This window comes from Salvia hispanica, chromosome 2, assembly GCF_029641045.1.
Source record: "Salvia hispanica isolate PSC_SH4W2 chromosome 2, Shi_PSC_v1, whole genome shotgun sequence".
Taxonomy (NCBI): domain Eukaryota; kingdom Viridiplantae; phylum Streptophyta; class Magnoliopsida; order Lamiales; family Lamiaceae; genus Salvia; species Salvia hispanica.
In genome coordinates, this window is record NC_142693.1 from 367,233 (window position 1) to 389,851 (window position 22,619).

Genomic DNA, 22,619 nt, shown 5'->3' on the forward strand with positions numbered 1-22,619 from the left:
TAATAATTTATTAGTGATAGTGAATTGTCATATATGAATCCTACACTAGTTAAGCTTTTAATAATTAGTAAATGGCCTTTTATAATTATTAAATGGCGTCACGTATGAATTTAATATATAGAATAATGGTGTCACACACTCAAAGAATGGTTATATATGAGTTGCAATCACACTAGTATTTTATTTGTTTTTATATTGGGTCATTGTGTGCAATTTATTTAGCATGGTTTTGTCATCATGTGTGATTGTGTGAATGACTAAACTTATCCATAACACACACTCATATGGAGTAGTATAATTATTATAGGTAATTTTAACAAAGCCCAAGATATTTGGAATGATTGTGGTTGCAATAACATCGACATTTTATGTCGTGGATTTATCACATAGTAAACTATTGATATTGTTGTCTTTTTTTGGTAGCGTACTAAGCTATTGATGTATGTATAATTATTTGACTTAGTCAGTAGCATAAATAATAACATGTCAAAACAAATATTATATGACAAAAAAGTACTATCATTCTATTTTAAGTGTTGATTAAATAGCACCGATTTATCTGAATAATTAAGGTGATTTTGTATCACATCAGTTTTAGTTTTGGCCATTATGAGGTAATTACAAAAACAAAAAATTACTAGTATTAATTTTATATCTCAGTTCCAAAACTATTGGACTAATCAAGTCAATAAAAATGGTAGCATAGCCAAGACTTCACTTAACAATGTTAATTCTTAAATTAAAACTAAATTAATTTACAAGAATCTAATAAATCTTTAGAAATCACATTTTGTTTATATATATTCTTGATAAATAGCAATAGCATAGATATAAAAATGAAGACATATGGTTTAATTAGGGGTGGGGAGTTATACCGAAATATCAGAATACCGGACTTACCGTACCGAAAAAGTACTGAAAATACCGATTTTTCGGTATACCGTAGTTTTTCACTATTCCCAACGCGCTTGAAGCACACCGAATCCTCACTCCACGTCCTTCCGTGCAGACTCCTGCTTTGCCGCAAAAACTCTCTCCTTGCACCCGTTGGGCAGGAGATCATCTTCAAGAAAACTGGCCAACTCGGGTAAATGCCGTTGGCTAAGTAGTACCCCATATGATGTTGTCATCCGTTGGCAGTGAAGCTGATAACCGGACCGTTGCCATTTCATTGCTCGGTGAAGAGACTGGACGAGTTCAGCACATTGATGTCGTTGTTAGACCCCGCCACGCCAAAGTGAGCATGCCAATTCCAAAGACTGTGTTCAATGATTGCTTCAAGGATCATCGTCGGGTGGGTACCTTTATACCCACTAGTGAATTGGCCTCTCCACGCTGCAAGACAATTCTCCCAGTGCATACAATCAATACTCCCTAACATTCCAGGAAAGCCGTGCACCGTTTCGTGCATCCGCAGCAGGTTTTGGTAGTCTTGGGCATTCGGCTTGCGCAAATAATCGAAGGCGTCAATAATGCCCGCACAAAATTTTACCAAACACTCCCGGCCAGTTATATCCCCGATGTGAAGATACTCGTCGAACATGTCCGCCATAGTGCCGTATGCTAACTGACGAAGCGCAACCGTGCACTTCGTCAGCAGGGATGGACCCTTTCTGTGGGGCGCATCTTCCCGCTGCTGGAAGTACTCGTCGCGCGCCTCCAACGCGTGAACAATCTGGAGAAACAGCTCTCGCCGCATCCTGAACCGCGGCGAAAAACCGGCGCGCCCCACCGGGGATGTTCGGCGAAGTAGTCCTCGAACAGACGTTGATGAGCTAGGACATGCTCTCGACGGACGGATGTCCGTCGGCAGATGGGCCTCGGGACCTGCTCTTGGGCCTGCTGTTCGGCTTGCTCTTGCTCTTGTATTGCACGAATACCGACGAGAATCTGGTTCCCGTAAGCAAACATTGCACGTTGCATAGACCGACCAATATCTTCCCCGGAAAACATTTTGGAAAAGTGAGTGAAAGAGATATTGCAATGGAGAGAGAGTTGAGAGAGATGTGTGAAAAATGAGTGAAATTAAGGTATATTTATAGAATTGAAAAAAAAAAAAAAATTAAAAACGCGTTGATCGGGCGCGACCCTGCAATGGGCACCCGATCTCCTGCCCAATGGATGCGGCGCGACCGAATTCTCGGTCGTCCTCGGGCATGCGCGACCTCTGCAATAGATGCCCGATCATGCCTGAGCCCGATCTCGGCCGATCGGGCGTAAGATTGGGCATCCATTGTGGATGCTCTAAGTATGAACATGCTAGCCAAAATGACTGCTAATTTTCTAATACCAATAATTACAATAAAAATATACAATCAAAATTTGGTTTTTTTAGAAAAAATGTAATTTATTTATACATTTAATTAAAAAAATATAGACATATATATAGTATAGGGAACGTTCATAATATTATGATATTTGTGTATAATTTTTTAAATTTTTTTGAATTATAAAATATAATTAATGCATATTTTATCCAATAATTAACCTAACCTAGCAAATTGTCGACATCAATGCGCAAGCAAGACGCCACGTTGCCACATAATTCTTTAGCGCCTGATATTTTCTAAGTTTGAGCGCACTAAACAATTCTAATCACCTAATTAATAAAATGATAAAATAATTAATCATTCAGACATGACGTGACAGCTCAGCCCAAGATTCCTATCAGTGCAACGCGTGGTTGGAATCTAAAAACCCGCTGGATTCCAATTTCCAAGAATCGAGGAAAGATCCCGTCATTGCTGTGCGATAGCGACTGCAAATCTGACTTTGCGAGCTCGAGCACTTTCCCAATTGTTAAATCCAAACCCAGATCAATCAAACAGGGATGAATCTCCAAGCAGAGAGAATCAGCCATTAATGCACTCCACATATTCGACAAAAAGTCTTCTCCAGCTCCTCGTTTTACTGTACGTTTTGATTTCAATTGTTTTATTCTCTCTCATTGATTTGCAATATTTATACTCCGAAGGAATATTCTCGTTGTTTGTTTCGTTTTTGTATTTCTGCAAATAGTTTAAAATCGAAGAAGATCAGTTATTTGATAGAGAGTTAGAGAGTCATTTCTTGTATTAGATCAGATCAAAATGAGCATGTATTTGTAAATTGGGTAAAATCCACCAATTTGAGTTGATATTAGTTGAAGGTATGAGCTTTTTGATACATAGCAGATTGATTGAAAAATTAGGGCTAGAAATTGGGGGAAATGGATGGGAGATTTTAATCTGTAGTAAATATGATTTATTAGGATAATAGAGCTAGAAATTGGGGGAAATTGCTTAGAAATCTTTGCTTTATATACTAAGCTTCCATTTGTTGGGTACTTATAGATGGAAGGTACCGTTGCACTGGATTCCGACTACTTCTCGAGCTGCATTGTCGAGCTGATGAACTATGAGGAACACGATGAATGGTCAATCAGCTTTAGTAACTTATCAGATCATATGTTTCCCTCCACGAATTTATCACCCTTCGATGAAGTGAACTCGATGGAAGGAGGCTACGATGACAAGGTGTCGTTTGAAGGTGGTGCGATGGCGTTGCAAGAGATGGACAAGGATGGCATCAGTGATCCGAACGGGAAGATGAATAAGTGCTCGAAGAAACGTGACGTGGAGAGAAGTGTGATATCAAGGCCTCTTAGGCCATCTCTGGATGAGAAGCTGCTGAAGGCGTTGCATCTCTGCATACGTTCGTTCGGAGAGGGTGCTCTGGCCCAGGTGTGGGTCCCACTGAAGAATGGCGACGAGTGCGTCCTGACCACGGCTGGACAGCCGTATTTACACGACGGGCGGCTGTGTGAGTATCGTGAGATTTCCAGACTGTTTTCTTTTGCTGCTGAGCCCGAAGCGAGCACTCTTCTTGGGCTTCCCGGCCGTGTCTTCACCTCAAAGGCTCCGGAGTGGACTTCGAACCTGATGTACTACAATAAAGCTGAGTACTTGAGGGTGCAGCACGCGGTTCATCACAAAGTTCGTGGATCTATCGCTTTACCTGTGTTTGAGGGTGATTCAGATGAAAGATCTTGTTGTGCTGTTCTTGAAATCGTAACTACTGAGGAGAAATCTAGTTTTGATTCGGAGATGGAACATGTATCTCGTGCTTTACAGGTTCGTTCTGTTCCCCTTTGAGAGAATTGCATTCGTTTAACTAAAATTCTACTGTATATTAGTAAGAACTATAGAGAGATAACTCCTTAATCCTCTGTTTTCGTAATAGGCCGTGGATTTAAGCAGCCGACAGTCGTCACGCCTTTCTCCGCAGGTATCAATTGATCGAAGTATAATGTCATAATCTCGATTCACTTCATGAATACAATGTTTTATCTCTGCAGAGTCTCTCGAGTAATCAAAGGGCGGCATTGGCCGAAATCAAGGACATCTTGTATGCCGTTTGTCGTTCTCATCGCTTGCCACTCGCCTTAACATGGATCCCTAATGAGACAGCTCAAGTACTTTTCCTTGAGGAATCTACCTGCTACTCGACCGACGAGCGTATGGAGGGATTCGTGCACACTTGCACGAATCACTTCCTCGAAGAAGGGAAAGGTCTAGTTGGAAAAGCTCTCAAATCGAACAGACCCTTTTTCTACCCCGATGTGAAGGAGTTTCATGTAAGTGAATATCCGCTAGTTCATCACGCTCGAAAACTAGGCCTGAGTGCTGCTGTTGCTATCAGGCTAAGAAGTAGTTACACCGGTGAAGACGACTATGTTGTAGAGTTCTTTCTTCCGGTAGACACAAAAGGGGATAACGAGCAGCTTCTCTTGGTTAGAAGCCTGTTGGCTAATGTTGAGACAATCTGCACTAGTCTAAGTAAAGTTTCAGAATTCGTCGAGGAAACGAAGACTGAGCAGACGGTTATAAACGATGTGTTACACTTACACTCCACCAAAAGATATTCTAAACAGGTAATTGCCATCAAGTCTTTGGTCTGCAGAGTTCCTTTCAATGATAATGTGATTGAATTGTTTCGTTTCTTGTCTAGGCAGAGAAGAAACGAAATACGAGTGAGAAGAACATTAGCTTGAATGTTCTTCAGAAGTACTTCTCCGGAAACCTTAAAGATGCTGCAAGTAGCCTTGGTGGTGAGTGATTGTTTTTTCTTTTTGTGATATCATTGTTGCATAACCGAAACATGTAGAGAAATTGTTGAATACTCGTTTCATATTTGGAAGTCTTGATGAGGCCTTACTTGATTTCGTCCTAAATCTTTGTAGTGTGTCCTACAACTCTCAAAAGGATATGCAGGCAACATGGAATCGCTCGATGGCCTTTCCGCAAAATAAAAAAGGTCGATCGGTCTTTGAAGAAGATACAAGGCATGCTTGAATCTGTTCCAGGTGTAAATCTCGACTGTGGTAGAAATCTTTTGCTGAGCGGTCGATGTAGTTTGTCTGCACAATCAGATGCCGTTGTCGAAACCACAGCAGCCCATGTAGTCATTGATGTGGAAAGGGAAGAAGAATGTCTTCTAGATACGGAAGATGTATCGAACCGCGGTGTTGGCGATGGATCCAAGTTGGCTGCATTAGACATGAGTACATCATGGCCGGATAGTTTGAACACGATGCCTTGGTTGACTCCATCAGTGGATCCTCATCCACACGATCCATTCCTTCCCCAAGCTGGGAACAGTGGATGGAAAGCATGCTCCGGTAATGAGATTGACAAGAAGCAGGCATCGTCTGACGTGACTGACTCGCCATACATCTCTGAATCTGTACCAATGATGAACGTCAGTTCATCAAGCTCTGGTAGTCTTGATGAAACTACAAATGTGAGGAGAGATTCTGCCATAATCACTGTGAAAGCTACGGACGGAGAAAACACGGTGAGGTTCAAGTTTGAGGCATCGGCAGGGTGCTTTGAACTGTACACAGAGGTGGCGAAGAGGTTTGAACTTGGAACAGGGGAGTTCCAGCTCAGGTATCTTGACGACGACGAGGAATGGGTGCTGCTGGTAACTGATTCGGATCTGGTTGAATGTGTCGAGGTGTTGGAGTTGCTTCAGACTCGTACGGTGAAGTTTCGGGTAAGTCGAGTCGAGGAAGTAAGGTGCAAAAAATAGTTTCTCGACAGACAGAGGGCTGCTCATGTCTATATGTTTACTTCATTATATGTGAATATCTTGACTGTTCCCTTAATATAAAATACAACTAATTCAGAAGTAGCCGTGTTTGAGTTTGAGATTATCCAACATCTATAATACATAGTCCATAATACGGTATATATTCACGTTTTCACAAGGCATTCACAATATAATTGAAAAAGAAGGACACAAGGCTGTTACTCCAATAAAAAGTGTGAGGCACACCACAAATGAAAACCATCACCAAATATAAGTGACAATAATCTAATAGTCAACAAGACCAAGACATAAATGCAAAACATAGGATCTTGTTCTACAAAACACAACAACAAAATTAATTCAAATTGTCAAACTTTCTCAGTATGCAAATTCGACACTCTGTTGGAAATTTTAATTTGCAATTTTTGGTGTGAAGAGGTAGAGGAAAACATATTAATAAGTAAGACTAGAATTGGAGATGATGTCTCAAACAAATGGAACATATCCACATTCTCTACAATCATATAAATATATCAATCAAAGAATATGGAATCAATTGAATCTTACCAGTGTGAATTTGAAGAAATGTTTGATGCACAATGATTCCTTCTTCACCTCCTCGCTCTTTGGAAGCATCTCAAACTCAAACACAAATCCTTTCCCCTTTTACTTTCTTCGTCTTCAGCCTCTTCATCTTTAGCTTCAACTTCAGCTTCACCATCTTTAGCTTCAACTTCCGCTTCTTCTTCGACTTCATCTTTAGCTTCAACTTCAGCTTCTTCATCTTTAGCTTCAACTTCAGCTTCTTCATCTTTAGCTTCTCCATCTTTAGCTTTAAATTCAGCTTCATCTTCAACTTCATCTTTAGCTTCTTCTACTTCAGCTTCATCACGAAAATGTTGTGTATTATAAATATAATCTCGCTGAGAGGAAAAGTAGCGTTCAATTAACCATTTTGGGATAAGTGTGTGCAACTTAGACTTGCAAGTTTGCAATTAAACCAAAACATTACAAGTTCATATCTATTTGACTTTAACTAAAATTTTAATTCTTACATTTTTTTGGCCTTTCCAACCACAGCACAAAAAATCTGCATATTTGTTTTTTCATAATCACAATCCTAAAAATCATTGCCAGCCAAATGAGTCATAGATGATAATCAGACCAAGAATTTACATAAAAAATCATTATCCAAAAGTAGCATTACCACAAACCATAGAGAACAGAGCCAGAATAAAAAAGAAAAGAAAAATCACAAAAGGCCATCACACCATATTTTTGTTACATGTTTTCTGCGGGGGAAAGCATGGAAAAATATTATCATAAATTGAATCATCTAAACTACTATATCACTTATAAAACACAGGACACCATCTTCTATTCCAAAATGAAGTTTCACTTTCATATACTACTTCAACTATAGAGGACGATGACAGGATCGTTTTTCAAATTCCTCATGTTAAAATACATGTGACAACAATCTAATTATGAAAGATCAAGACATGAATATTGTTGAAAGATCGATAAATTATTCATTCAACTTGCTTGCATATTCAACTTTGTACATGCCTTTAAATATGCTAGAGAAAACTATTAACAAGGCAAGATTTGCCCTCATTCCTAAAATAAGAGAGTATATCATGTTGCCTAATTTACATGATTTCTCCCAATCTTTTTCTTCTAAATTGATTTCTTGATTTCTTTCCAACACTCCCCCTCAAGTTAAGTAATGGGACCCATTCTTAACTTGTCCAATACTTCATGAAAGCTTCTTGTATTAACCGCTTTTGTGAGTATATCCGCCAGCTGATCTTCAGATCTCACTAATGGGAGTTCCACCGTCTTGGCCTCTATATTGTCCTTGATGAAATGCCAATCCACCTCGACATGTTTCGTACGATCATGTTGGACTGGATTCTCAGATATGTTGATTGCCGCCTTATCATAGCAGAACAACTTACACGACTTCGGTGATTTTAAATCCAGTTGTGTCATCAACTTCTTCAGCCATATGATCTCAGTCAATCCACTCTTAATACCTTGACATTCTGCTTCAGCACTCGACAAAGCTACCACTTTCTGCTTCTTACTCCGCCATGTGACAAGATTTCCTCCAACAAAGGTGAGGTAGCCAGCGGTCGACTTTCTATCATTTGGGTTCCATGCCCAATCTGTAAAGCCATGAATCTCCAAATGGCCATGATTTTCGAACAGAATTCCATGATCTGCTGTCCCCTTTAGATATCGAACAATTCTTAGAGCTGCCTCCCATGAGCTACTTGAGGCGCATGCATGAACTGACTAAGCACTCCCACTGATATGCTATGTCAGGTCTGGTGTGGGATAAGTATATTAGTTTCCCTATCAAACGCTGATATCTAGTCCGATGAGTAGCTTCAGCTCCTTCGACTATCTGCAGACCGTGATTTTGAACCATAAGAGTATCTGCTGGCTTACAGTCCAGTAGTCCTGTTTCAGTCAAGAGGTCAAGAACATACTTCCTCTGACTGATGAAGATCCCCTTTTTCGATCTTAGTACTTCTATACCCAAGAAGTATTTCAGAAGTCCCAAGTCCTTCATTTCAAATTCAGCAAACAAGTTCTTCCTTAGTTGACCCATCTCCTCTTCGTCATCGCCTGTGAGAATCATATCATCCACATATATGATTAGACATGTAATCTTCCCCTCTCGTTTCTTTAGGAACAAAGTATGATCAGAGTTGCTTTGCTTGTACCCATATTTCTTCATTGCCTCTGTAAATCTCCCAAACCATGCTCTAGGTGATTGTTTCAGCCCATATAGCGTCCGCTTTAATTTACAAATTTTCCCTCCTTCGAATTCCCCAACAAATCCAGGAGGTGCTTCCATATAGACTGGCTTCTTCAGTTCCCCATGCAGAAAAACATTCGTTACGTCGAACTGATGAAGTGGCCACTCTCTTTCCGCTGCTATCGAGAAAAGGACTCGAATAGTATTCATCTTTGCCATTGGTGAGAATGTGTCGGCATAATCAACTCCATAAGTCTGTGTGTACCCCTTGGCTACTAATCTTGCCTTATACCTTTCAATCGACCCATCTGGCCTTCGTTTAATGGTAAGACCCATCTGCATCCCACAGTTCGGACTCCATCAGGTTCACACTTCCCATGTATTGTTCTTCATTAGGGCTGCATCTCTAAAAGCATTGCCTTTCACCAGTGGGCGATCTTCATGGCCTCCTCGACCGTGTATGGAATCTCCTCTTCTTCATAGAGGGTTACCTCGAAAGCCCTAGCCATCTCTGTTAGGTTTGCTTTAGCCAAATTTGCCATAGAGTATCGACTCTTCTTACTTACTCTCTCAGGACTATATCTCTTAGCCGGAATCCCACGAGTAGTCCTTAAAGGGAGTATGTATCGGCCAGTATCACCATCAACTGCTGCATTCACATCTACACCAGACCCGTTAGGTGGAATAATTGTACTATCTGAGCTAGTTTCAGGAATTACCTCAGATATCACTGGAGGAGGTGGAGGAGGACTGGATTGAAGCGTAGGCGATTTAGGAGGCTCTACAGTAGATGTGATCGGCTCGACGGTGACACTAGCTTGCTCTGTTTGTTCCACGATCGAGTTGCTTGGATATGGCACAGGCAAACTAACTGAGGGGTCGAATTATTTCACACTCCCCCTGACCAGTGCTCTCCCCCTAACCCCGAGGTTGGGTGTAGTAAAAATACTCGCTTTCAAGGAAATTACAATTCATGGTTGTTATAATCTTCCTAGACCCCGGTGATAACAACGATAAACCTTTTGATTTATCCCGTACCCCAAGAAAACACATTTTAAAGCACATGCAGAAAATTTACACCTTTCGTGTTTTGGCACATGCACATAAACCGAACAACCAAAGATTTTGAGCGGAAGAGTGAGGGGTGTAGGAATATCAGTTAGGGATGAAAGAATTTGTAAAGGGGTTTTCATACCTAATATTTTAGTAGGCAGCCGATTAATAAGATAAACGGCAGTTGCAACTGCTTCTGGCCAAAGGAATTTAGGAACATTTAAGTCGAAGAAAAGGGCTCTTGTGACCTCTAAAATTATCCTATGTTTTCGTTCAGCTACTCCGTTTTGTTCAGGAGTGTGGGGACAAGTAGTTTGGTGGACTAACCCCTTGTTTTTGAAAAAAAATTGTGTTAACAAATTCCCTACCATTATCGGATCTAAGGATTTTAATAGTGGTTTGGAATTGTGTTTGGACCATCGTGAAAAAAAAGCAAAATTTTCAAAAACTTTAGATTTATTTTTTAGAAAATATACCCAAATCAATCTAGTGCAATCATCCAAAAAATAAGAAAGTACTTGAAACCATGATCTCCTAAAATAGGAGCCGGACCCCAAACATCAGCATGCACTAGAGAAAAAATTGTCTCGACACGAGTATCACTTGATCTAAACGACTGTCTGTGGCTCTTTGCCAAAACGCAAGATTCACAAGTAATATCTTTAAAATGAGAAAATTTTGGAAAAAGCAATTTTAAATAACCCGAGGATGGATGCCCCAGTCAGCGGTGCCACAGCCAAGCTTCCCGATTTGCAGATCCGTGAGCAAGCATTGCGGTGCCACCTTGTTGAGCAAACTCATCCACATAATAGAGGCCTTGACGCTCAGTGCCACGCCCAATTATCCTCCTCGTCCTGATATCGTCTAATACACAGAAGTTTGGATGCATCACTGTAACACTCCGGAATATATAGTATTTAAAATACTATATAGTAAGAAAATTTTGTCAACTTAGAACCAAAGTATATATTTTTTGTTAAGTTCTATGCATTTAGAAACATCTCATTCATAAGAAAAAGTCATGACCTTAGTTGAGGATCTTTGTTGAAAGGTAGAATTTAGATTTAAGGAAGAATTGTTGGGATTGACTAAAGTTTATTTCATGATAATTGGGCCTGATTTATTGTTGCAACTGAAGCCCATTTGATCTAATTTTTATTTCTTCTAAACCTTAGGTCCAATTTTATATTAACTATAGAAATTGCTCAAACTTATCTCAAGCTACCAATTAGTTTTAAACATTTGGAAGGCCTCTAAATTAGATTAGTGTACTGAGTGTACATATGTAGTGACGTGAGTGTTTAGTAGAGAGATCAGAATCAAAACATTAGAAAAAGAAGGAGAAAAGGGAAAGGGGAAGAAAAAAAAAAAAAAGACCAAGAGGTATGGATTATAATTTCTTCACAAAGTGGTCATCGTTTTGCCAAACAAATTAGTTAAATCCCATGGAATTTGTACCACAATTCTTCCTCTTGCTGTATAGGTTAGTTAAGTATTCCCTGTTTCTGGATTTTGGTCAAAAATTTTGGGAAAGAAAGGGGAAAGGTCGCTGCTGTTTCGGTTCGCCGCCGTGCGACGCAGCAACCTGTTCAACCCTTTCCTTATGTGAAATCATGGATTTTTCATGTATTTTTATATCACGTTGAACCTATTCTGATAGGCTTCGAGAATCTTGTCTCGGGTCTTCATTTTGATATTGTTTGATTTACCGTTTTGCTGTCGAAAGTTACAAAAAAGGGAAGGGAATAGTTTTGTTATGCCAAAAAAATAAAATTTATAATTTGACTCCATTTTAAGAGTTCACTGTGTTCTATAATAAAGAAATAAATCCCTTTTCATTTTCTTTTTGATTCTTTTTGAACACTCTAAACTTTCAAATCAAGTTAGTAGCTTGACTTAGTTTGTCAATATCTCTTCCGCAGTTCGAGACAAGCTTAGTTGCAAATGATCCCATCTACTAGGAAATTCCTAACTTATTTAATTTATGGACCTACACTAGAATTCTAAGTTAGAATTACAAACTTTGTAGGTCGAGACGAGCTGACAGGATAGGAACTCTTCACACATATTGCACTGTACTCTGAGATCGTCAAGGTGGGTTTTTCTATAACTCAAAACCATGTTTTAAAATGCCATGTGAAAATGATAACTGTGTTTATAACATTGTTTACAAAATGATTGGATATTTGAGACTTCAGGCAAGAGGAATTCCGAATTTCAAGCATAGACGGTTTACTTTGTGACTAAATGTCTAGATAAGTAACCGTAAAGTATTCATGTGATCACATTGAGTCTCTTATCCAATGAAGAAGGGTAAACTTCGTTATAAAGTGTGTTTATCGTTGTTTATTTTTAAGCATGAAAGTATGTTCGAACGAATGTAATACCCACTGAGTGTTTTCTGGCACTCAACCCAAAGATTTTTCAAATGGTTTCAGGTGCTGTAGATCAAGCTGGGTGAAGACTAGCTGTTGGTGTGGATTTAATGGTGACCACGATGTTATGTGGATTTTTGCTTAAATCATCCTTAAACTTGGGTTTGGATGCTACCAATTAAATATCCTAGCTACTATTTTGTAAAAGGAAGAAAATAACCAGTTTGAAACTTAGGGACATAGTTGGCTAGTGAGTTGTTAGATTGTATAAACAAATATTTTGGTATGTATATAGAGGTTGACTGTAAAGCTTTTGAATACGTCGTCTAGTTGGCAAGATATCTTCGATGTTGGCATTTTTTTGTTAGGTTTATATAGAGGTAAGGACTTGAAAAAAAAAAGAAGCTATGTTGGAGTTGAATTCAAACTTGAAGTGGAGGTGTTGTCTATTTTGAAATTTTATTTTGAAATCAGCTGAACTTTTCAATTAATATTTATCATATAAGAATGTAGGTAGGTTTTAGTGACATCTCTATTCTGCTGAATTGGGGCGTTACAATCACTAATGTATAGTTTAATTCTTTCGTCACATGGCTAATAGACATGAGTTTATGGGACAGTTTAGGCACGTAGAGACAATTTCTGAGTTTCAAAGTAGGTGAAATTTCAATGGTCCCACTTCCACCCACAACAGTTAGTTCCCCATCAGCAGTTTGTATATGGCTTTTGATTGCTTCATCAAATTCAGAAAAATAATTTCTATCATAGGACATTGTATCAGTAGCTCCGCAATAAAAAATCCACTACTCTCCTTAGGATCAATTTTATTTTGGGTAACACAAGCAATTCCAATATGTTCTAGGGGTGCAAAACATAACTTTATCGTCATAAAGTTATGATATTTAGTAGAATTCCCTAGAATATCTAAATTTTTATGGAGAAAAATCTAGATATAAAATATTAAAGAAATCTAGTAGAAAATTCTAGAATAGGAGATGTATGCCTATAAATATGTGATAATTGCACCATTTTGAGAAGTTGAACAGAGTGACAAGTTGAGAAAGTTTTAATTTTATCTCAGTTCTAATTCCTCAATTGAGGGGAAGTTGCGCAATATGTCAACAACAAATCCCATTAATCCCATCATACTAACATCTATTTGTAAGTTTTTACGACCATCATAATAAACGCCCAATAATTGATGAATACCATAAAATCTCAAACGTGTTTGGCGGGCCAATTTCGGCAGACAATCAATTATACCAGGTGCATTCTGTAGGCTACTTAAATTCTCCAACACCAGTGACTCGAGCGAGGATCCTACCATTTCACATGGCAGATACAGCAAAGCATTGCAGTCCTCAATCTCCAAACTCTCATGCAATAACATCAGGGATAAAAATGAGTACAACCGTCAAATTTTCTTGATATGCATATTCTTCACCTTCTTCAGCCAAACCTGTTAGGGACATTTTAATTTGATATTTACTATGTGAAGCTGTAAAGAAACTAGAATTGGAGATGATGTCTAAAACAAATGGAATATATCCACATTCTCTAAAATCATATAAATATATCAATCAAAGAATATGGAATTAATTGTTAGTGAAGCTGAATCTTACCCGTCTGAATCATAAGAAGTGTTTGATGCACAATGATTCCTTCTTCACCTCCTCGCTCTTTGGAAGCACCTCAAACTCAAACACAAATCCTTTCCCCTTTTACTTTCTTCATCTTTAGCTTCAGCTTCTTCTTCAACTTCAGCGTCTCCATCTTTAGCTTCAGCTTCTTCTTCCATTTCATCTTCAGCTTCTTCTACTTCAGCTTCTTCAGTTTCATCTTCGATTTCTTCTACTTCAGCTTCATCACGAAAACATTGTGTATTATAAATATAATCTCGTTGAGAGGAAAAGAAGCATTCAGTTGACCATTTTTGGATAAGTGTGTGCAACTTACTCTTGCAAGTTGGTCTACTTTAAAAAAGATTAGCTCCAAACTAGTTGCAAATAAACCAAAACATTAAAAGTTCATATCTATTTGACTTTAACTTAAAATTTTAATTCTAACTTTTTTTATGTTTCAATCACAACACAAAAAACCTTCGTAATTATTTCTTCTTAATCACAATCCTAAAGATCATCGCCAGCCAAATGAGTCCTAAATAATGTCTTAACATCCAAAATTATTATCCAAAAGTAGCATCTACCACAAACCATAGAGAACAGAAAAATCACAAAAGGCCATTACACCATATTTTTGTCACAACAGTTAAAATACATGTGACAGCAATATAATCGTCAGATGAAAGATCAAGACATGACAAGAGACAATCAATCCAAACTTCATAAATACCTTACGTTTTTCAATTTTCATGCAATAATAATGTGTAAAATGAGTACAATTGTCAAACTTTCTTACCACACGAATTTTGGCTTTGTTTTCGCTTCAAGAAATTTCTCCACAATTTCTCCCTGCGCACTTCATCATCTTCTTCTTTCACCACTCCTGCCATCACACCATTTTATTGTCAAATGTTCAGTGTTGGAAAGCATGGAAAAATATTTATGACACTAATATAACATTAAATATTATCATAAATTGGATTTAAAAAGGTGGGAAATGAGTGAAGAAAATCACCCACGTTACAAATTATGTGAAAAGATTAAAAAATTGTTGAAAAATATATATATCTTCCACTTTCCATCAAAGAAATACTACTCAATCAAGATAATTTTTAACTCAAAATTGATATAATCAGTATACATTTTTGCAATTACCATAAAGGTGGGGCACTTTTGTTAAAATGGTAAAATAATGAGGAATATTTACCCTAAAAAGACCCAAACTAGTATCATCGAAATAGAAACAAAACAAAGTTTTATAAATCTTTAAAGTGAAATGGAGGTGAGGAAATAGACATGCAACGGTTTGTAAGAACTAAAGAAACAAGAAAAATATTGATACTCACGTTTTCCATCAATGTCGATGATGGCGACATGGGAAATGTAGGGCCATTGGGAAATGTCAAAACATACTTGTGGGCAGTGTGAAATACTAAGCCAACTTAGCTTAGCGTTGCTATGTATCACATCTATGGGTAGACTCCTTAACTTGCTCCAATTACTTATGTCCAACCATTCTAGGGATGACAAGTTTCCCAACCAATCAGGTAACTCTTCCATTCCAAAATTCTGCAAATATAATTTTTTCAGAGCAGTGAGAGATTGAATTGATTTCGGCAGACTTTCCCAACCTTCACCATTCAAATATATAAACCTAACTGGGGGAAAGTTGCATCCTTGCAATATGCCATCAATAGTCTCCATTGATCCCAACACACCAAAATCTAATACCAGGCTACAACTACCACTGCAATTATCAACCGAAAATGTATGAACACCAAGCAATCTCAAACTTGTTTCACGGGCCAACTTCGGCCGACAGTCAATTATCTCAGGTACATTATGTAGGCTACTTAAATTCTTCAAGCTCAGTCTCTCAAGCGAGGATACTAGCAGTTCACATGGCAGATACACCAAAGCATTGCAGTCCTCAATCTCCAACCTTTTAAGACATGTGAGGCTTCCTTGTGATTGTTGTACGCCCATATGTTCCAAATTTGGACACCATTTTATAGTCAACTTCTCCAAAGAATTGATGGTGCTTAGACCGTTTGGGAGTCTCCTCAATTTGGGGCAATTCACTATCTCCAATTCCAATAGATTTGGATTGCTGTCGAATAACCAATTTGGGAGGCATTCCAGATCACCTATGCTTCTTACACAAAGGTGTGTTAGCAACGTCAACTTGGTCTTAAATATGTTTTCTAAAGCCCTGTAGCTCCCAATGTGTCTAATAGTCAAATTTTTTAGAGGCGGCGAGGAAAGAGCTGGAAAATTTGTCAATTGATCGCAAATTTCGATCTTCAAGCGTTGGAGTTGAGGAAATATCTTAACTGATTCTGTGTGTACCCACTCTGTCAGCCTAGGCATGTTATACAATATGAGCTCTTCAAGAGCTGGAAAAACAATACAGTGGGATTTATGGGAAGAAGAATTTATGGACTTCAAATTTGTGAATCCTTCTAACCACAGAGACTTGAGATTTGGCAACTGCCCTAACATTGGGATTTCTTCACATTCTGTGCACTTTATGAGACTTATCTCAGTCACATTGTGAAGTTGTACCCAAGAGCCTCGAGGCACATTTTCAACGGCCATATCATCTGGACTCCATGATGGAAATCTTTTTCCCTTGAATCCTTCAATCCTTAACTTCTTCAGATTTGAGTGAGGTTTAAGGCCTTCCAACACATTCTCATCGTTTCTACTTTCCCTTTCCCTTTCCTTTTCACTTTCACTTCCACTTGCACTTCGATATCCATATTGATGATTCCACTTCAAGTGCAACTCCAATAACTTTGACTTTTTATGTAGATTTGCTTTCTCAGCCTCTTCCTTGTTACCAACGTTTTCCAGCCTAGAAATTTCCAATTTTCCGTTGAGATTGTTCAAATTTCCGAGTTCTTCGATTTTGTAGCCACTCTTGTCGCCCACCTTAAAATGCTCTAGGGTTCGAAGAGAAGTTAATAGCCCTATCTCGGCAGGCAAATCTATAACATAGATATGCCTTAAGTTAATCAAGTACCTCAAAGTGCTCGGAAATTGAAGGTGCCCTTGTATAAAATCTACCTCTGCTCTCAATGTTTGCAAGTGAACCAGTTTACCAATCCAATCCGGAAGACATGCAATTCTTGTTTCGTTAATATTAAGAACTCTCAAATGTATCAACTTCATGATTGAACTTGGCAACTCAATGACTCTACTACTTCCAAAAGTTAAAACATGAAGACTTTTGAACTCTGAGAACATGTTACCACAAAGGTTATCCATGACCAATAATGTTCGCAAATATTTTGCATTTTTTTCCAAAACACCCTTTGACTTGTCTTCAAGGGACATGTATCGAACTGGGACGATGTCAGATGCATCTTGTGAACCACCTAAAATAGAATATGCAAGATCATGCACAAGATCGTGCATCACACATTTCACCCCGCCATAATATCTTCTTGTAATTTGCAGTAGAGAGTTGTCTAGAAGAATATTGATAAAGTTTTCTCCCACAAATTCAAAGTCATTATTTCCATCAGCTTCAAGAAATCCTTCTGCCATCCAATACTCAATCAATTCTTGCTTTCCAAATCCGTGACCTTTAGGAAAAACAGAACAGTATGCAAAACACTTCTTGAGTGATGGTACAGACAATTCATCATAGCTCAACCTCAATATATTTGTGATATGAGCTCCTTCATTGTGTGCAAGCCATTTCTCTTCGATTGAGATCCATTTTTCTCTAGATTTATTGCGCAATACTCCACCAACTACGTTAGCGGCTAACGGCAAACCATTACATCTTCTTGCAATTTTTCTCCCAATGGCCTCAAATTCCAAAGGAAAATCCTTTTTTCCAAAGCTTTTCTCTTTGATAATTGACAAACAGTCTTCCTCAGATAACTCTTTCAACTCGTGTGGACAATTTGGACTCACAGTTGAAGCGACCTCCTTAATTCTAGTGGTAACAACAATAACATTTCCCTTAATAGAACTAACGCCCAACACGGACTGGATAAAATCATTCCATGCGGGACGATCTTGATTCCAAACATCATCAAGAATAAGAAGATAAGTTTTTTCTTTCAAACTTTCTTCCAACTTTTTCATAGTATCTTGCTTACTCATCTCGGCTTCAATTTTATGAGGAGCCACCTCTTTGAGGATTTTCTTTAGAAGAGCCATTGGATCAAAAATTTGAGAAACATGCACCCAAAGATATGATCCAAACAGATTCTTTTCTTTTAGAAGATGAAAGACTTTCCTAGTCAAAGTTGTCTTCCCCAATCCTCCCATTCCCACAATAGTATGAATAGAAACACGTTCATCAGTTGTGATACTAGTCGTAAGAATCCCAACTACTTTCGACACCTCCTCATCTCTTCCAATAAAAATTGGATCAAGAGTGAAACAGTCAGTTTCACGAGACACATCAGGCAAAGTGGGCACATTGGTGGCAAGCATCTCTCTGAGGCCAAGATCCGCAGCCTCTTTGTTAATGACCTTCAAATTCTCATTGATTTCTTGGATTCTAAGAGCCATATTTCGGGAGCGTGAATATTTAACGCATGGTGAGAAGCACGAGAGTACCTTTTGTTTCATGGGTTTGATGGGTTCGTTGGGCATGATGGGCTTGATTTGTTTGCAAAGGAGATGATAGTTGAACTCATCCAAAACATTGTCAGCATCGAAGGCCACGTTTTCAAGCTTCTTGAGCCAGCTTTTGACAGCCTCACCGGGAATAATACGCTTCTCTGCATCGTTCAAGAATTTCTGGATCATGTCCAGGCTCTCACTTAACTTTTTTGCTTCTTTTTTGAGGCCTCGGACAAGTGAGAACTCTTTCTTGGAATGGTCGATGAGGTTTTGAACAAGAACTTGAAGGACAGCGGCCACAGCTTCTCCCTCCATTCTTTCAGCTGATGATAACTGTGACACAGAGAAGGTTTAGAGTTTAGGAATGGAAATGTATTATTGGTGCGATGAGGAAAAGAGAGTAGAATTGGAAAAAATTACCAAATCTGAATTTTGATTACTGAATGCTAATACTCCCTCCGTCCCTAATAATTCATAACCAATTTGACCCGGCACGAGTTTTAAGAAATATAATAGAAAGTGAGTTGAAAAAGTTGATGGTATATGGATCCTACTTTTATATATTAGTTTTATAATAAAATGTGAGTGTAAGAGAGTTAGTTGTGTAGGGTCCACCATCAAAAATGGTAAAAGTGAAAGGTGACAAATTTTTAAGAATGGACGAAAAAGGAAATAGATAGCAAATTTTCAGGGACGGAGGGAGTAACATAATTGAATTATACAGACTACAGTACTATTAAATTTAGTGGTCGAATTAAATTGTGAATTATATGGGCTGGGCCTTTGTATTCTATTGGGCTTCATGTCAAGTTAATAAACTCGATTCTCCCGCTAGCTATTTATAAGCCAATACGGGCCTGAAAATTATTGTAACGACGAGTCTCCTATTAATGCTATTTAGCAACTTGAATTGATTTTATTCAAATAACTATTCCTTCCATCCCAAAGTTAATACATTTTATTTTGTCCCAATTAAAATAACATATTCTATTTTTAGTAATTTTCTCTCTACAATTAATATGCACAACCACTTTTTTCTCTCTTCAATTAAATGTTCCCTTTGTCTGCCATTAGAAGTGTCAGTTATTTTTGCGCACTCGTTTAATAAATATGGTAATAAATAGTTAAAATGGAGAAATGGTAAATTAAGAAAGAGAATAATGTTGAGAAGACTCCTAATGGATAGACCGTTGAAAACAAAATGAGTTTTGCCCTGGGCTCCGAGACATATGGGCCTTTTGCTTGGGCTTATTGGTTGGTCCATCCACAAACACCCAAAAGGTATGAAGTATCAAACTTTGGTATATCGTAAAGTACAAGTTCAATATACCGAAAGATCGGTACAATAACGACATTGGAAATTCTCCATACCGAAACTTTGGTATAACGACATTTGGTATATTGAAACTTCTGATATGGTAAAGGTATGGAATTTTGTCTGACCGATATTTTTGATATGGTATACTGCGTAACATTTTCATTTTCAGTACTATATACCGTACCGACCCGCCCCTATACAAATATCTACATACGCAAAGACATAAATCCAAACTAAAAAATTATTTAGATTTTACCTTATTCTTACTCCGAATTCACGCTTATTTTCAACAGTCTCTCAAATTAATTTAGGTGAATCACGATGCTTTACTTGTTAAGGATATCTTCGAAACTTATGGAATTCACCTTTGGTCACAACTTTAAAACTGTTCCTTCAGACCTCACAAAAGGTAGGGCTGGAATTTTTCACTTTGTGAGGTCTCCCAATGTCGACATGACACAGAAACTTGATATAAACATGCAAGAAGTTGGTTTGGGTCATTAAATGGTCGACCCAATAAAAACCCGATGAATTTGGGTTGGGTTGGGTTAGCCCTTTAGAGATACTCTCTATGTCCACTAGATATCCTACAGTCAAATAAGAAACATTACAACCAGAATATCAAGTCCTTTGATATATATACGCTGATTTCTGGTAGTATTATTATATTATGTACAATTGTGTGATGAAGTTTGAACTTGATTCTAGGAGTTGCTCGGTTATTGAACTTTTATGAGTTGATGGTGATGGTTTGAGACAATACTTAGACTTGTTATAATGGAATGAGGATGAACTTAATCAAGGGATAGACTGCTTGTTTGATTGCTCTCATGAGTTGGATTTGATGAGAGTTGATCGAGTAAGTATACGAGTAGTCTTTTTTGTAAACGTACAGTCTTGTCTATCTTGCTCGAGGACAAGCAATAAGACTTAAGTTTGTGGATATTTGATGTTAAACATTTTGATGTCCCGAGAGGCAAACATTTCACCCGACTTGGTCGATTAGGTGAAAGGATTTAAGTCCATTTCACCTGACCGGATGAAATGTCATGACACTTGAGGTATGATTTTTTCATTCTTATAACTAAATGAAAAATCAATAGCATACATCCATTTAAAGTAAAACTACATAAATGAAAAATCAAAAGCAAGAATTTGTAAAACTATTAGGAGACATACCTTAGAGAGTTCTTCTCAATATGTATTATTCTTCTCCTTTGCTCTTGGAGATGATTATTGTGAATAGGCGATGGAATTAGCTTTCTCCTTCTTGCAAATGATATATATCTAATGACTCATAAATATTAATTTTATATACCCACTAACTCCGCCACTGTCGTGAAGGGATAATTCTGCAATTAAAAAATTATTAAATGTACAACTTTGAATTAATTAGTGCAAGCTATACTAGAGCCCGTTGTCACAAATATAGTAGTATATCATAAAGTTGCTAATTTTTTATTTAAAAGGATGTTTCCACTGATTAACTTTTTCTAAACACGTTCAAACTTTTTCTAAAGTCAGTCAAATAAAGGGTTCAACATTAATTTTATATACCCACTACACCGAATTTTAAATATAAAAGAGAAAACATATATTCCTTTTTAGATATTTTACAATAAATTACTAGAATATCACTCTCTATCACTTTAACTTTTCTTTTTCATTTTCTTATCTTTCAGTCCTGCCGACAACTCCTTTTTTGTTTTAAATTTTAAATGTATTTGTCGTTTGACAGCCAAATGAGAAATTAGTCAATTACCAGTCTACTCAAATTTTGTTAACAGGGTCGTGTATCAGATTAAATAGTATGGTGAGTTGAATTAAAATAAAAGATAAATATAAGTACTTATATTATAAAAGCTAAACAGTCTTTATTTCTTAAATGGGTTTGTCATGAGAAAAAAATGGACTTCTGAGTATATATAACTTGTAATATTATTTATTTTTATTTTGAAAAATGTTAAATTTCATTATAATAGTAATACAGGGTCATCTTTTAGCATCACAATCAAAAATCAAGACCAAATCTTCACCCTTAAATCTTAAAATGAGTGGTTGAGATTAAATCTTACGAATCTCAATAAATAGTAGACAAAATCTCAATACAGTTTTATTGAGATTTCACATGCATAATGTTGAGATTTTACATGCATAATATTGAGATTTTTTTATGTATTTGTTGATAAAAAATATGTTACGAAAACTGAAACAAAAATCATCAAATTTCATCATCCGAACGTCGTCGGAACATATGCAAGTGAGATATCGTTAGAATCCTTATAAAATTACTTTTAATTTGATATATTTTTTGCTAAAAAATAATATATATTGAATGAGTTATGTACATTTAAAGTTTTAATAAGAGAGAATTGACATTAATACCCTTCAATTTTATTTAATACTCATTCTAATCTAATGGTTAAAAATTCGTCTCAGTTTTTGATTGCTAATTAGTTAGCAATTAATCACATCCCTAGTAATACATACGTATTTAGTTGTCTTGCTTCTTTTTTGGTTAATTTCTTATAAAATCATGAAAAATAATCGTTTCTAGTTTATTTGCTTCTTTTAAAATTTGTACGACATATCATAAAGTTTAAGAAATTTCTTTTTGAGTTTAAATAAATTTTTTACATAAAAATACTAAAGCTAATTACATAATTAAATTATACTAAAAATTTTGTGGGTGAGTTAAATTGTGAATTATATGGTCTGTGCCTAGTTTTTGTATCTATATGGGCCTTAGATTCAGGTGAGTGGGCCTCATTATTGCAACAACATCTATAATCTATAGTCCATAACACACTATATCCACGTTC

General features: G+C 37.2%; 2 protein-coding genes and 1 long non-coding RNA gene across 4 annotated transcripts; 2 read left to right on the forward strand and 1 right to left on the reverse strand.

Annotated features, from left to right (window-relative positions):
• Positions 1–1,168: 1,168 nt before the first annotated feature.
• LOC125205293 (uncharacterized) lies at positions 1,169–1,699 on the reverse strand. The gene has a single exon (XM_048104135.1). It carries the CDS (start codon positions 1,697–1,699, stop codon positions 1,169–1,171), a length of 531 nt encoding a protein of 176 aa, XP_047960092.1.
• A 936-nt stretch (positions 1,700–2,635) lies between these two features.
• On the forward strand, positions 2,636–6,171 carry LOC125206484 (protein NLP9-like). Its single transcript, XM_048105763.2, has 6 exons — positions 2,636–2,912; positions 3,333–4,112; positions 4,222–4,266; positions 4,337–4,912; positions 4,990–5,089; positions 5,222–6,171. Exons 2-6 carry the CDS (start codon positions 3,333–3,335, stop codon positions 6,070–6,072), a joined length of 2,352 nt encoding a protein of 783 aa, XP_047961720.1. The 5' UTR covers positions 2,636–2,912; the 3' UTR covers positions 6,073–6,171.
• A 5,083-nt stretch (positions 6,172–11,254) lies between these two features.
• LOC125201009 (uncharacterized) lies at positions 11,255–12,590 on the forward strand. 2 transcript variants are annotated; one of them, XR_007172822.2, is made up of 3 exons: positions 11,255–11,278; positions 11,925–11,989; positions 12,334–12,590. It is a non-coding gene; the product is annotated as an uncharacterized LOC125201009 (long non-coding RNA). The 2 variants fall into 2 exon arrangements; XR_007172821.2 differs by lacking the exon at positions 11,255–11,278 and adding an exon at positions 11,305–11,378.
• The last annotated feature ends 10,029 nt before the right edge of the window (positions 12,591–22,619 follow it).